The sequence below is a fragment of the Tachyglossus aculeatus genome (assembly GCF_015852505.1).
Source record: "Tachyglossus aculeatus isolate mTacAcu1 chromosome 12 unlocalized genomic scaffold, mTacAcu1.pri SUPER_6_unloc_1, whole genome shotgun sequence".
In the NCBI taxonomy this organism is placed as follows: Eukaryota; Metazoa; Chordata; class Mammalia; order Monotremata; family Tachyglossidae; genus Tachyglossus; species Tachyglossus aculeatus.
The window spans coordinates 17,282,599-17,298,967 of NW_024044828.1; the positions used below are offsets into that span (position 1 = coordinate 17,282,599).

The 16,369-nt window shown below is 45.4% G+C and overlaps 1 gene segment (V, D, J or C); it reads left to right on the top strand.

Annotated features, from left to right (window-relative positions):
* Positions 1 to 16,093, top strand: part of LOC119921074 — a 270,951-nt gene extending 254,858 nt beyond the window's left edge. Inside the window, 4 exon segments of the C gene segment in view lie at positions 12,206 to 12,463; positions 13,349 to 13,393; positions 14,708 to 14,815; positions 15,576 to 16,093. Coding sequence covers positions 12,206 to 12,463; positions 13,349 to 13,393; positions 14,708 to 14,814 — 410 coding nt within the window.
* The last annotated feature ends 276 nt before the right edge of the window (positions 16,094 to 16,369 follow it).

A 16,369-nucleotide genomic window follows, 5' to 3' on the forward strand; every position in this document is an offset into this window, starting at 1 on the left:
TGACTGAAGTTGAAATTGGAAGGAACACCGTGTCAAATCTCAAAACAAAATGAGAGACGCGGTGGAGAGGAAAGCAGATTGGGAAAGAGACCCTTGAGCTGAGAAAATTAATGGGGAAAAGAAAAGAAGAGACCAAGACCGATTGCGAAAGACATGGATGGGAAGCAGTGTTGATAGAAGCAGATATTATTGGCTGGAACAGTTTGCGTTTAATATTTCAGGATGAGTTGAAAGTTTAGGAAAATAAAAGGGAAGCTTCGGCGAGTTCAACACTGTGAGGGAAAGGAGCAGGTATGGCTGTTTTTGTCACAGTGCAGAATGCTGTGGGGTTGAGGGACGTTATAAATGGACCTTTGGAAGAGGGACCAGGCTGCTGGTCAGGTCAAGTAAGTTGTGGGTCACTGGAATGATTGAGGACTCTGGGGTCATTTTGGAATTCCCTGCTGCAGTTCAAAAAGGAGGGGTCTTGTTGGTCCCCTATTGATCGCTATTAATGGAAGCTAGAGGTCAAGGGTCAGCAGAGAGGCCAGCAGCCATGCAGCTGAAATCCAGTAATTCCAGATGAGCAAGGGGGTGATGCCCAGGTGGGCCATTTCTCCCCAGTGCAAGTGGGGAGATGTGATTATTAATTTGGGCTCTTTTTCCCATCAATAAATCAGTGGTATTGAGTGCCTACTGTGGGCAGAGCACTGTACTAAGTACTGGGAAAGTAGTAATAATAATGATGGTATTTGTGAAGCACTTACTATATGCCAAGCACTGCTCTAAGCACTGGGATAGATACAAGGCTACCAGGTTGTCCCAAGTGGGGCTCACAGTCTTAATCCCCATTTTACAGATGAAGTCACTGAGGCACAGAGAAGTTAAGTGACTTGCCCAAAGTCACACAGCTGACAAGGAGCGGAGCTGGGATTAGAATCCATGACCAATGACTCCCAAGCCCGGGCTCTTTCCACTAAGCCACCCTGCAAAACAACAGAGTTGGTAGACTCGATCCCTGCCCACAAGGAATTTACAGACTACTGGGGAAGACAGGCATTAAATTAGATTAGCGATAGAGAAAATATTAGAGTATAAGAATATTTACTTAAGTACTGTGGGGATAGGGAGGAGTATCAAGGGGTTTAAGGGGAACCCGGCCAAGTTCATGGTCAACTAGAAGGGGAGGACAGATAAAGGGCTTAGTTGGGTAAGGAGAAATGATTTTAGGAGGGTTTTGAAGGAGGGGAGAGTGGTGGACTGTCCAATATGGATTGAGGGAGAACGTGGGCAGAGGATTGGTGGCGGTATAAACAAGATTGAGGTGGAGCAAGAAGGTTGGTGTTAGAGGAGCAGAGTGTGCATGTTGGGTTTAGGAAATCAGCAAGGTTAAGTAGGAGGGAGAAAGCTGATTGGGTGCCTCACAGCCGATGTTTCTGTTTGATGCGGTGTTGAATGAGTCATGGTATTCTAGCGATTAACCATCTAAACTCCCATTAGAATGGAGATCTGGTACCTGGTTCACTTCCACCCTTCTGTACTCTTTAGAGAAGCAGCGTGGCTCAGTGGAAAGAGCACGGGCTTGGGAGTCAGCCGTCATGGGTTCAAATCCCGGCTCTGCCACTTGTCAGCTGTGTGACTTCGGGCAAGTCACTTAACTTCTCTGTGCCTCAGTTCCCTCATCTGTAAAATGGGGATTAAGACTGTGAGGCCCACGTGGGACAACCTAATCACCTTGTATCCTCCCCAGTGCTTAAAACAGTGCTTTGCACATAGTAAGCGCTTAACAAATGCCATCATTATTATTATTATTTCCCTGACCCCCGCCTCAACTCTGTTTGAAAATGTCCTCAGCTATCTATTTCCTCGCAGAGCCGACAACTGAATTTCTGTGGGGATGCATCTCTGAGTGACAACAGAGAGATTTAATTGAAAATGGCAGCTGGGAAGGAAGTAATGATATGGAAAATTGAGGCAACAGCCTCTTTATTATGCATTATCTATTTATTTATTACAAGGATTGGCTACATTCAGGTTTCCCAGGCAAATTCTGGTTTGGTGTCTGAATTGTTCTCTAGATCAGAGCCTAATACTGCCAACCCTTGTCCTTCCCCCTACCCAGACTATACACTAACAGGAGAGGCTAGTTCCTCAGCCCTGCCCAAGCTCTGGAGCATGGCTCTTTGGAGGAGAGCATCAGTTGACCCTGGGGATAAGTCTGTACAAGTTGCCTAGGGTGAAGTCTACACAACTGTCTTGAAATGAAGCGATGAGGCATTATCCATTGAATTCGGGAAGTGTAAATTGGCAGGAGCCTTCCAATTACAAAATGTCAAAATCCTTCCCCCTCCTTCCTCAACTAGATAGAAACCTTTAGGCAAACACAAAGTAAAATCCTGAATATTTCTTAAATCAGTATGGCAAACTCACGATTGGCTGGTGCGGGAAGAGGGGCAGGAGGTTTAGTGCATAGCGTCAAATCACTGTGCGAATTATGGGGGTGGGAGCAAGCTCATCTTTGGCATGGGGACACAACTGAGAGTAAACCCAGGTAAGTTTGGGATCAGATGGAGAGACGGGAGTTGTGAACAAAAAAGGGGGAAATGGATTCTTGGGAACAGTATTAAAATTGTAGTTTTCCGCGGAAGATCAATTAGATGTGGAAAACCCTTGAGGCTTACTAAAATGGCAGCACTAGAGATCAGTGGAATAAATCAAAATTTTGCCCTGGCCCCTGGAGTTGATTTCAATCAATTGTATTTATTGAGCACTTGCTATGTGCAGGGCACTGATTTCATTGAATCATTGGAAACCAAGATGTGTGGGGAGCCCCCCTGGCCCCCTCAAGATCATCAGTCCAGACAGATAGAAGGTCTCTCTTGCCTGTCTCTCCCTGCAGACTATAAGATCCTTGTGGACAGGAATCATATCTACCAACCCCACTGTATTGTACTTTCCCAAGAGCTTAGTACAGTGCTCTGCACAGAGTAAGTGCTCAATAAATATGACTGATTGGCAGACGTGCCATACCCTGTCACTGTGGATGTCCCTGTGGTTATTGACAGGTCCCAGGTCTAATATCTTTAAACTTTGTTTCTTCCCACTATTTGTAATTTAGTGTCTGTCTCCTGTGCTAGACTGGAATTCATTCATTCATCGAATAATATTTATTGAGAGCTTACTGTGTGCAGAGCACTATACTAAGTGCTTGGAAAATACAATTCAGTAACAAAGAGAGACAATCCCTGCCCACAACGGGCTGAGCTTGAGTACTCTCTTAGGCACTTAGGACAGTGCTCTGCACAGAGAATGCACTCAGTGAATACCATTGTTTGATTATTTCGTATTCATAATCTTTCCCAATGGGAATAAATGAAATTGTTGCAGTTTATTAATAGCCTGTCAACTAGGGTGGAAGGTAAGAGGGGAGTTAAAGAGATGACAAAGAGAAAGAAAAACACAAGTCCATTTTTGTTCCAGTAAAATTCACTGTGTGAACTCAGGAGGCTTTAAAGTTATCTTTGGTAAGGGGACAAGATTTCTGGTACAACCAAGTAAGTTCTCTGTGTTATTTATATCTGTATAAAGCAAAATGATTTCTTTTTTATTGGATTTTCTAACCTGGCTTGGAATGCATTTTCAACAAGGAAATATCAACTGGCAATGTATTTTTAGGTAGCATCAAGCTACAAATCACAGAGGACTCTGGGAACTTACATCTGTAAGTTCTCACCACATCATTGGAAAATAGGGAGAAGGTTCCCCCCATTTTATCATGGAGAACACTGAAGCCCAGTTTGGTCATAACTAGACCATGAGGGGAACCCAAAACTCCCCTAGATTCCACAGCCACGGGAAGCTGGAAAAGTCAGGAACAAAACACCAATCAATAAATCAATCAGTCAGTGGTATTTATTGAGTTCTTGCTGTGTGCAGAGCACTGTACTCAGTGCTTGGGAGAGTACGATGCAAGTGAGTTGGTAGACATGTACCTTGCCCACAATGAGTTTACGGTCTAGAAGGGGAGACAGAGACTAATACAAGTCAATAATTTATAATATATAATGTACAGATATGTACATAGGTGCCGTGGGGCAGAAGGTGGGGTGAATGCCAAGTGCCCGAAGGTCACAGACGCAAGTGCAAAAAGGAGAAGGAGCTAGGGAAAAAAGGGCTAAATCAGGGAAGGTCTCTTGGAGAAGATGTGACCTTAAATGGAGTTGAACAGAAATCTAGTACAGCTCTCAATCTCACCCACTGGAAAACCAGAGTGATGGGTAACATGGGAGAGCAGTCTCTACCATCAACAGTTTTTAAAAATAGAAGAGATGATTGAAATTGTAAAGTGTGTTTTGCCTGTAGGCAGGGGACGGAAAGAAATGAGCTCTGGTGATCCCTTGTGGAGTTGTAATTAGTCGATAGTATTTATTGAGCATTTACTCTGTGCCGAGCGCTCTACTAAATGCTTGGGAAAAGTTAATAGAATTAGTAGACATGATCCCTACTCTCACAAAGCCTGCGATCCAGAAGGCAAGCTAATAATAATAATAATAATAATAATAGTAGTAGTAGTAGTAGTATTTGTTAAGCGCTTTCTATGTGCCAGGCACTGAGATAGATGCAGGGCAATTGGGTTGGACACAATCCCCGTCCTATATTGGGCTCACAGTGTTAATTTCCATTTTACAGGTGAGGTAAATGAGGCACAGAGAAGTGAAGTGACTTGCCCAAGTTCGTACAGCAGATACATGGTGGAGCCGGGATTAGAACCCAAATCCTTCTGACTTCCACGTCCATGCTCTATCCACTAAGCCACGCTGCTTCACGTGGATTCAGGGAGGAGTAAGGATCATTGGAGGGATTGCCTTTTGAAGAATTACTTTTCCATTTTGGACTGCTCTAGTTAAATGACAAGGCAATTTCCCTCCATTGTCCTCATACTCAAGTTAACTTTGCCGCGTCTGGCTCTGAAATTTCAAGTCCACTGACCCGCCAAGCTTCCATTTTGTAAAGGTTCAGGTCAGAGTGTGACTTCAGGAGGGTATCAGAAGCTAACATTCGGAATGGGGACCACCCTCCTTGTCACCTTGAGTAAGTCTGTGGCTCTGAAATGTTTAAATTACAGGCAAGTTAGAGAGGCACAAACAGCAGCTTAGCCAATCTTCATGTAGAGTTGCAATGGGCTTATGCTTTTACAGTCTACTAATAGTTGTCTACGTAAAATATCAGAAAAGATGGCTCTCCGGGAGTGCTCTCTATCCTAACCTTTTTCTACCTCGCTGCCTTGAATTTTCTATACCTCCTCTTCCTTGAGGGTTTATTTCTTGGTATTCTGCCTGAATTTGTTTGATTTTCTTCTAATTCCATCAGAGCCCCTTACTTTTCTCCTTTGCTGGTCCGCTAAAGCTCAAGGCCATTCATTCCCTGTGCTATTAGCCGTCTTCACCCAGCGGAGGTGAATTTAGAGTTGAATTTCTCACATTCTCATCCTTCCTCTCTCTCCAACATCATGAAGAGGAATTTCGTGGAGTGCAGATCTGACCACAGCAAGAGCGTTCCCCAATTAAGTCTCTTTCCTGAACAGAAATGAGAGAGGCTATTGAGAATTTAAATTTGAAGAAGCTTTATGAGATTGCCTCTTGTGCGGGGTCTAAGCAAATGAAACAGCAATGAGAACTGGGGGGGAATGAGTCAGATGTGAGTGACTGAAGGCTCTTAGATAAAGCCAGATGGGACATGTTGATTCTGAATTAATTCATTCAGTCGTATTTATTGAGCACTTACTGTGTGCAGAGCACTGTACTAAGCCCTTGGGAAGTATTTGGTGTAGTTGGATTTGGGGATTAAAGATACAGATGCTTGCAGCTGTTTGTTCTGCGGCATGGGGGGAAAAAAAGACTTCTGGCAAAAACAACAGGGAAGGTGGCATCTCCTACCCAGGCATCCGGGTGAGCTTTGTGCTCAATAAATACGACTGACTGACTGTCAATTTATTCCTCATGGGTTTTGAGACATAAGCTCTTGGGCCAGTATGGAGAATGCCACCTTTTTTTTGTTATTGTTGATGGTATTTGTTAAGTGCCTATTATGTGCCAGGCACTGTACTAAGCCCTGGGGTAGATACAAGCTAATCAAGTTGGTCCCTGCCCGTGTCCCACATGGGGCTCACAGTCCTAATCCCCATTTTACAGATGAGGGAACTGAAGCACGGAGAAGTTAATTGACTTGGACACTAAGTCGCATTGCAGACAAGTGGCACTTGGACCTCTAGACTGTAAACTCGTTGTGGGCAGGGAATGTGTCTGTTTACAGTTATATTGTACTCTCCCAAGTGCTTAGTACAGTCCTCTGAACACAGTAAGAGCTCAATAAATACATCTGAATGAATGAATGAATGAACTAGAACCAGGATTACAACCAAGGTCCTGTAACTCCCAGAACCGGGCTCTGTACATTAAACCACTCAGCGTCTCCTCTTCTCCTCCTTCCCATTGTTTGGGGTTTTTTTGAATAATGCACTTCTCTCTACCAAGGTGGAAACAGCAAGAGGCTAAGACGGAATTCCTTCATATTGTTTCCCCAAAGAGGGGTGGGTGGAGCCTATAGCTTTTTGTAATGTTGCTTCCCACGGTGTGAAATATAGCACCACCCCCATTTTTGGAAATGGGACCAAGGTGACAGTTTTATCAAGTAAGTCCGGAATTACTGCATAGAAAAGTCTTCCCTGCTGCCCCAGGCAGGTTTTCCTGATACTTCCACCCAAGGAGGGAACCTTTAAAAGGCTCAATGCATGACCATTCGTGTCTCCTGTGTCCTTTCTGTCGGCCTTGATTCTCTCTGCCAGGGGATTTGGGCACTGATTGTGCCCAACCCAGAGTGCCATCCCAGGAAGATCGTTCAGGGAAGCAAGTACATAGGGAATCCAGGATCAGAAGCCAGAATCTCTATAAACTTTGAAGAGCTCAGAGATTTCGCCACTTGTCTGCCTTGTGACCCTCGGCAAGTCACTTAATTTCTCTGTACTTCAGTTCCCTCATCTGCAAAGTGGGGATTCAATATCTGTTCTTTCTCCTACTTAGACGGTGAAACCCAAATGGGGCCTGATAATTTTGTGTCTACCCCAATGCTTAGTACAGTACTTGGCACAAAGTAAGCACTTAACAAAGACCAATATTATTATTGTTGTTGTTGTTATTATTATTATGCACCTTGCTCATCGTGTCTGGCAAGAAGAACCTGGGCCTGGAAATCTAGTCAATGGATAATCAATTAATTGTGTTTATTGAGTGCTTACTATGTGCAGAGCACCGTACTAAGCAGTTGGGAGAGTACAATATAACAGAGTTGATAGAACATTACTGGTCCATAACAAGCTTGGAGATGTTTGCTCACACCAAACAATACCGAGAGAAATCTTACCAGGGATCAGGGTGCCGTCCCGTAGGTTATTGCAAAGACTTCCCTTACGGTGTACTTCTGGAACGGGCTACATCCTCACGTTTGGAACGGGAACCAGACTTCTTGTCCGTGCAAGTAAGTTTGAGAGGAAAGAGAAATGGCAAGCAGTCAGGGCAGAGCGTGTATTGAAATTGGCACTCTAAGGAGAAGGACATTCTGAGTTCTTTGCAGTTGTAAAGGGTGATTCCCTAGGCCCACACTCGGCCCGTGGAGATGGATAAGACTGAGAGCTTTAGTCTAATGGAATGATCTTTCCTGGCCTAGGCTATTCATCATCATCATCATCATCAATCATATTTATTGAGCACTTACTATGTGCAGAGCACTGGACTAAGCGCTTGGGAAGTACAAATTGGCAACATATAGAGACAGTCCCTACCCAACAGTGGGCTCACAGTCTAAAAGGGGGGAGACAGAGAACAAAACCAAACATACTAACAAAATAAAATAAATAGAATAGATATGTACAAGTAAAATAAAATATTTTTATTTTATTATTATTTTATTGCTGAATAAAAATATTCAGCAAAAACCCAGCCAGGTGGGAAGGATCACTTTCTCAGGATTCACTGCAGGAGACGAAGCCTTATTGCCGAGGTTCCTGAAATCTACAAGGTCCAGTCGATCAATCAGTGGTATTTCTTGCAAAGTACTGTGCTAAACCACCTTCTCTGGATTTTCTTTGGGAGAAGAAGCCTCACTGCTGATGTTCCTGAAATCTGCAAATCAGTGGTATTTATTGGGCACTTACTGCATGCAGAGCCCTAAGCTAAGAGCTTGGGAGAGTCCAGTACAGTAGAGTAGATAGACATGATCACTGCCCACAAGAAGTTTACAGACTAGAGGGGGAGATGGGCCACGCAGATGGGCCACGCTTGTCTGCTGTGTGACCTTGGGTAAGTCACTTAACTTTTCTGTGCCTCGGTTACCTCGTCTGTAAAATGGGGATTGAGACTGTGAGCCCCATGTGTAACAGGGATTGTATCCAACTTGATTTGCTTGTAACCACCCCAGCGCTTTAGTACGGTGCCTGGCAGATAGTCAGTGCTTAACAAATGCCATAATTATTATTGTTACTATTATTATGTGCATAAATGCTGTGGAGCTGGGAAAGGGGTTAATATCAAAGTGCTTAAGGGGTACAGACCCAGTGCATAGGTGATGCAGGAAAGGGGGCTAAGACAGGGAAGTGAGGGCTTAGTAAGGGAAGGCCTTTTGAAGGAGATCCTGTAGAATGTTATAATAATAATAGTATTAATAGTATTCTAGACTGTGAGCCCACTGTTGGGTAGGGACTGTCTGTATATGTTGCCAACTTGTACTTCCCAAGCGCTTAGTACAGTGCTCTGCACACAGTAAGCGCTCAATAAATATGATTGATTGATTGATTATTAAGTGCTTACCACGTGCCAAGCACTACAGTAGTCACTGGAGAAGATACAAGAAAATCAGGTCCCATCTAGGAATCAATATAAGTAGAAGGAAGAACAGGGATTGAATCCCCATTTTGAAAATGAGGGAACTGAGGCACAGAGAAGTTAAGTGACTTGCACAAGTCACACAGCAGACAGTTGAGTAAGCCCCCCCAGATCTTTCCTCCATGCGAATTCTTTAGGAGCAAAACCAACTGGTTCATTTAATCTCCTTTTGGCATTCCCACAATGAGTCTTCTTGTCTCAGGATCTGGGTTCTAATCCCAGCTCTACTACTTACCTGCTGTGTGACTTTGGGCATGTCACTTATCTTCTTTGTGTCTGTTTCCTCATCTGCAAAATGGGATTTCAGTAACTATGCTCCCTCCTACTTGGGCCTCCGAACCCCATGTGGGACCTAATTATCCTGTCTCTATCTATCTATCTTGTAATTATCTCTATCTCTATCTCTATCTCTATCTTGTAATTATCTTGTACAGTGCTTGACACATAATAAGCACTTGCAAATGCCACTATTAGTATGGGTATGGACAACTGTAGTGAAGGAGAACTTAAGGCTTTTGTAGTAGAGGTAAATTCGCTGATCCAAGCAGCCCTAGGACAGGTTGCTAATTATTCATTCATTTGTATTCATTAAGTTTTTACTGTGTGCAGAGCACTGTACTGAGCACTTGGGAGAGTGCAATACAGCAATAAATAGACACATTCCTTGCCCACAACGAGCTTACAGGACAATGATCACTCAATGTGAGCACTGCGAACTTGGGCTAAGGGGGTTGGGTGACCATTTTGTGCTCCGGGGTATTTGCAATGGTTTGAACTGGAGTGCTCCAGGGAGTGGACGCTCATTTGGGGAAGTGGAACAGGACTCCAAGTGCTTTCAAGTAAGTGTCCGATTTAATACTTGGCCTCAGATGTGGCCAGGCTATAACCGTCCCTCTCCTCTCTGGGAAGAAATGTGAAAGGAGAGTTGTGGAAATACAGACAAAGTTTTGCCATTCGGAAAGTTGGATTTCCAGTCGCTGATTTGGTGGTGACTTTGTTTCTTTGTGGACGGTCAGGGGGTGGATTGTGTGTCCCCAAAGGATGACTCAGTGGCAGGAGAGCCAACAAAGTGCTCCAGTTCAAACCACTGCAAATACTCTGAAGTGTAAAATGGCCACCCAACCCCCTTAGACTCCCGGGATGTGAGAGGGTTTTGTCAGAAAGGAAGCGATGGACGGAGCCACCTCCTCAAAAGGATTCAATGAGGCCCGGCCTCCAAATGGGAGAATTGGATTCTCTTGCTGAGAATTGGCGCTGCTCAGATTCTGGTTGGAGACTGGAGTCCAATTTTTAAAATGTGGAGGAAAACCAAGGCAAAAAGGATGAGAATGTTAGTTTTGAGGTCAGATGTGTAAAATCTTTAGGGGTAGAAATTGTTTAGCTGGGAGAAGAGAGGATTGAACAGGGGATGAGAAGTTGTCTATCTTATCCTTGGAGGAACGAACAAGGGAATAGACCTTAACTGTAATGAAAGGAAATTAAGTTAGTTGTATTAAGAAGCAGGACGGCCTAGTGGAAACAGCACATGCCTGGGAGTCAGAGGACCTGGGTTGTAATCTCACCACCTGTCTGCTGTATGACCTTGGTTAAGTCACTTATTTTCTCCATGCCTCAGTTCCCTCACCTGCAGAATGAGGATTAAATCCCTTTTCTCCCTCGTACTTAGATTGTGAGTCGCATGTGGCAACTGATTATCTTGCATCTACTCCAGCATTTAGTACAGTGCTTGACTATAATACATGCCATTTTTATTATAATTATCATTATTTCTTAAGCACTCTGTACTAAGTGCGGGAGTAGATTCAAGATAATCAGATCAGACACAGTCCCTGCCCCATATGGGGCACACAACCTAGTGAGGAGGGAGAACCACTATTTAATCCCCAATTTGAATGAATGAATGAATAAAGGGGTGTGGGAGAGTGCCCTGTCACTCAATCCATCAATGAGTAGTTGATGGATTCTAGACTGTGAGCCCGTTGTTGGGTAGGGACCGTCTCTATATGTTGCCAACTTGTATTTCCCAAGTGCTTAGTACAGTGCTCTGCACACAGTAAGTGCTCAATAAATACGATTGATTGAATGAATGAATGAATGAGTGAGTACCTACTCTGTGCAGAGCACTGTACTAAGCACTTGGGAGAATACAATACAATAGAGTTAGATAGATGCCATCTCTGCCCTCAGGGAGCTTAAAATCTAGCAGGAGAGACAGGCACTAAAATAACTTGAAGATCAGTAGGAAAATAAAATGCCTGCGTTGGTGTTTAAGTAAGAGGGTGTTTTAGATGTGTTCCCAAGTGTTCTAGGTTAGTATATCTTGGACACATCATCAGGAGGACTACTTCTTGGAGAAGACAATACTAGGAAAAATCAAAGGAAAACGTGCAAGAGGCGAACCAGCAGGTAGATAGGTAGAAACCATAACAACGATAACTAAAGGGTTATTATCAAGGTTACGGATTATGGTGGAAGATAGGATGTTCTGGAGAAAATATGTCCATAAAATCACTAGGAATCAGAAATAACTTGATGGCTTCTGAGTGTGTGTGTGTGTGTGTGTGTGTGTTTTGGGAGATTGTGACCAGAATAATAATAATAATGGCATTTATTAAGTGCTTACTATGTGCAAAGCACTGTTCTAAGTGCTGGAAATGATCAGAACGGTACAGAAATGCTAAAGATGGGGAAACCTGAAGTCGTAGGAATGTATACAGTGGAAAGACCTTGGGACAAACTTATTTTTGGCAAAAACAACCCAAAGGTGACTAGGGCTAAGCTACTAGTTCTATCTGTGTCTCAGTTTCTCCATACGTAAAAATGGGTTGAAGGCTTTTTCTCCCTACAAGAGAGGTGCGAGCTACTTTCAAATTGATTCTTTTCATCGACTACTTCTACTTCCAGAGCAGTACGGCCTAGTGAAAAGACCAAGGGCTTGGGAGTCAGAAGACCTAGTTCCGATCTTGGCTTCACCACCTGCCTGCTGTGTGACCTTGGGCAAGTCACTTCGCTTCTCAATGTCTCACTTCCCTCATCTATAAAACGGGGATAAAATACCTAGTCTCCCTCCTATTTACACCTTGAGACCCATGAGGGACAAGGACTGTGCCCACATAGTAAACACAACAAATACCAGTAATAAATGATCATTATTACTGTTTGAATAACCTAAAAATTGTGCTGGAAATATATTTAGTCTCTAGTGCGGTGAGGGAGGCTCAGGGAATGGCAGAAGCAGAAGAATAAGAGAGGGAGGCACTTCTCATGCTTTATCTCTTATGTTTTCCCAGATGTCACCAACCCTCAGCCAAGAATGTACCGTCTGAAAAAACCCCAAGTGAACGACTTGTCCATTTGCCTGTTCACTGATTTCGGCAATGACGAAGTTAATATGACGGGAATACGGAATATCATGCGGGCTCCCAGCGTGGTGGATGTGAAGAGACTGGAATCCAAGAGTCTCGGCATTGTGGCGTGGGACAACAGTCTGGATTGGGACTGCCAAGCACAGGCTTCCGAGGCAATCTACAGCCTGTCCAACAGCTCAGGTCAGTGGAGGCCGTGGACAGGAGGGAAGGCCTTCCACCTCAGAGGTCGGGTCCGTGGTGAATCCCCTCCCCGATACTCATCCTCATATCCAGGTCTTCCTCCGGGCAGAGGTGAATTCCCTCCCCGACACTCACCCTCATATCCAGGTCTTCCCACCCCGGGCAGTTCAGCTAAAAGCCCAAGAATCAAAGGCTTTGCTGGTCCCCTGCTCTTACCTAGGGGCCCTGAGAGGTCAAGGGTCAGCACCAGCCCTCCATCCCCTAACCCTCCACTACCCCCACACCAGCCCTCTACAACATAGATGCCACACTCTACATTCTCTTCTTCCTCCAATCTGTTTGGGTCCTCCTCCCCCTCCAGACTGTAAGATCCTTAAGGGCACAGATCATGTCTACTCACTCTATTGTAATAATAATTGGCATTTGTTAAGCGCTTACTATGTGCAAAGCACTGTTCTAAGCGCTGGGGAGGATACAGGGCGATCAGGTGGTCCCACGTGGGGCTCACAGTCTTCATCCCCATTTTACAGATGAGGTAACTGAGGCTCAGAGAAGTTAAGTGACTTGTCCAAGATCACACAGCAGACATGCGGCGGAGCCGGGATTCGAACCCATGACCTCTGAGTCCAAAGCCCGGGCTCTTTCCACTGAGCCACGCTGCTTCTCTATTGTACTCTCCCAAGCACCTAGTACAGTGCTCTGGACACAGCAGGCACTTAATAAACGCCTTCGATTGATCGCTATGGCCCAATCCTGTTCCTCCCAACCATGTCCCCAGAGGCAGTGGGAGGCGGTTGAGGGCTTCTCACCCTCACCGTGTTGGATCTGGGTGTAACCAGAGCAAAGCATTTCCACGAAGTTGACGCTGGTTATTTTTACTTGCAGGAAAAGTGTGCAACGCCAAAGTTGTGACCGAGAACTTCTCATCAGGTATGGACTGTTCAGATTTTTTTTTAGGGTATTTGTTAAGCGCTTTACTGTGTGCCAGACACTGTACTAAGTGATGGGGTAGATACCAGATTATCATATTAGATGCAGTCCCTGTTCCACTTACTCTCCATTTTACAGATGAGTTAACTGAAACGCAGAGAAGTGAAGTGACTCGCCCCAGGTCGCACAGCAGACATGGGGCACAGGCAGGATTAGAACCCAGGTCCTCTGACTCTCAGGCTCGTGCTCTTTCCACTAGGCCACGCTGCTTCCCTTTTTGTGTACCTGATTCCCTCCCCGAGAGGGTACTCCTGAGGTCAGGAAGAGGTTTAAAGCCAAGAGCGGAACAGGAGGGTGAATCGAACCTATCTGCTGTTATTAATTCCTCATGAACACCCTCCCTTCCTGGGGTCTGTCCCAGGTCAGCCACGCACTTCCGCGCCCTGCAGTCCTTTATTAAGCAAAACTCCCTTTGTATAGACAGCAAAGCTTACCAAAGAGAAGAAATGCTCGAAATGCATCATCAGACCTATATGACTGGAGAGCCAAAATCGCACTTCCGAGGGAGACGGACAAGGGGGTTATATTGGTGCAAAAATACCTGGATCGTTATCTTTTCTGGGGGGGGAGAAAAAAACCCAAAGTACTCTGTAAGAATGTGACGCTCCCCGAATCAGTCATCCCCCGCCTGCACTATGCACACCAACTGGCTTATGCAAGGCCTGAGTCAATTCCTCCTCCGGCATCTTAATCATAAAAAGTCCCCCACCTTCAAGGTTGTCCCAGTTTGGAAAGGTTCCGGCCTGGCATAGATAACTGAGGTTTGCAAATAAGGGCCAAAGTTTACCAGCCCACGGGCGTTTCTTTTTATACCAACCCACCCCTCAGGAGTTCTCCAGAAATGAAATCCCAAAAATCGACCGCTTTTAGTCCCGCACCTGGGAGAGTAAGCAAGTGACTCTCTGTTCCCCGGGCAGCAGTAAAAAGGAAGTCCCACTGGTCAGGCTTGGGACCCCTCTCCCCCACTCAACACGGACATAGCCCCGACAGGCCCAGCCCTCCAAAGCTTCCCTCTGAGACGTCAGTCAGTCAATCAATCAATCATTTATTCATTCAATCGTATTTATTGAGCATTTACTGTGTACAGAGCACTGTACTAAGCGCTTGGGAGAGTACAGTATAACAAAAAAACAGGCACATTCCCTGGCCAAGAGGAGGGACGTGTTGAGGCCCGAGGGTTCAGGGCCTGGGGTGGGCATGGGAAGCGCCGGGGGACCCGACTCACGTGGCGGCCGTTTCCTTTCGGTTTTGCAGACCCATACCTGAACTCCAGAAACTTGGCCATGATTTTCCTCCGCGTCGTCTTCGTGAAGACCATGGGCTTCAACCTGCTCATGACCCTGAAACTGTGGTCAAGTTGAAGTGAGTGGCATCTCTCTGGTTACTCGGGCTCTGGGCGGAAAAAGACCCTCTTCATTCTTAGCCCCTCATCATCATCATCATCATCAATCGTATTTATTAAGCGCTTACTGTGTGCAGAGCACTGTACTAAGCGCTTGGGAAGTACAAGTAGGCAACATACAGAGACAGCCCCTACCCAATAGTGGGCTCACAGTCTAAAAGGGGGAGACAGAGAACAAAACCAATCATACTAACAAAATAAATAGAATAGACTCAGACTCTTCCCATCACCAAATAATAATAATAATGGTATTTATTCAGCCCTTAACTCCATGCTGAGCACTGTGCCAAGTGCTGGAGAAGAAGCAAGGTAACAGATCGGACCAAAGTCCCTCTCCTACCCGGGGCTCACGGTCTAAGAGGGAGGGAGAGCAGGACTCTGGTCCCTATTTAATCGGTGAGGAAACCGAGGCCCAGAGAGGCAAGATTGTAAGCCCCTTGAAGGCAGGGATCGTCTCTGTTAACTCCATTGTATAGTCCCAAGCACCTGGTATACCGTTAAGTGCTCTATAAATATTACTGATCGATTGATCAAGTGGCATGCCAAGACTAGAATCCACATCTCAGAACTCTTAGGTCCGTGCTCTTTCCACTAGGCCGCTCCAGCTACTTCCAGGCTTGAAACCACTTGCCCCTCCCTCCCTCCCTCCCAGAGAGAGAGAGACAAACATCCCCACCCATGCTCCAGGTCCTGACTTTCCTGCTGTCTTCCTCCTTCCAGGTTCTGCCCCCTCCAACTCCTTCCTTGCTGTTGAACAAGAGGAGAAAACACACCCATTGACAGTCATCAGAGTGGAAGCCCTTCCATTCCACTCCGAACATCCCACAAGGACCACGCCCAGCACCCAAGGACACCTGAACTTGAAAGCATCCCCCCGCTTCCCTTCCTGTTGTCGTTTCCAACATCAATCCGGGGCCAGGAGGACTGGAAACGCACACCCGCAACACCCCCAGCTATAACGAAACCCCACGTCTAAGAACACCCCACAGTAATGCGATGGGGGGCATCTGTCGTCTCCTTCTGCCCTAGGACTGTTGACCTTCAACCTTCCAGCTGTAACTAAGCACTGCTAAAGAGTTTTTTATTCTTAATAGAATTGGGAAAGGAAGCCATTGCACTTTCTCTTAAGTTTTGCAAAAAGATTGTATCCTTAGCCATGCCCGCTGGATTCAAGCAGTCTTTGACTTCTCTCCGCCGCCTCGAGAGTTATACTTCATTAAAAACCTTTCTGTCCCGCAGGGTTGTGTTGCTGTTTCTCTAGGCTTGTTTTCGGTCTCTCTCCCAGTGGGAGTTCAGTCCCCAGCCAGTGGAGCAGAAGACAAGGGGGAAGATAACATAGAAATTCAGCATCATCCTATGAAACCTACCTCGCTATCTTCTTCCCACCCCACCCCCTTAGATTGTAAACTCCACCTCACTCAAATGTGAGGCCAGGGATCATGTCTCCTTCATTGTATCCTCCCAAGCACTTAGTACAGTGTTCTGCTCACATAGGTGCTCAATAAATTATATTG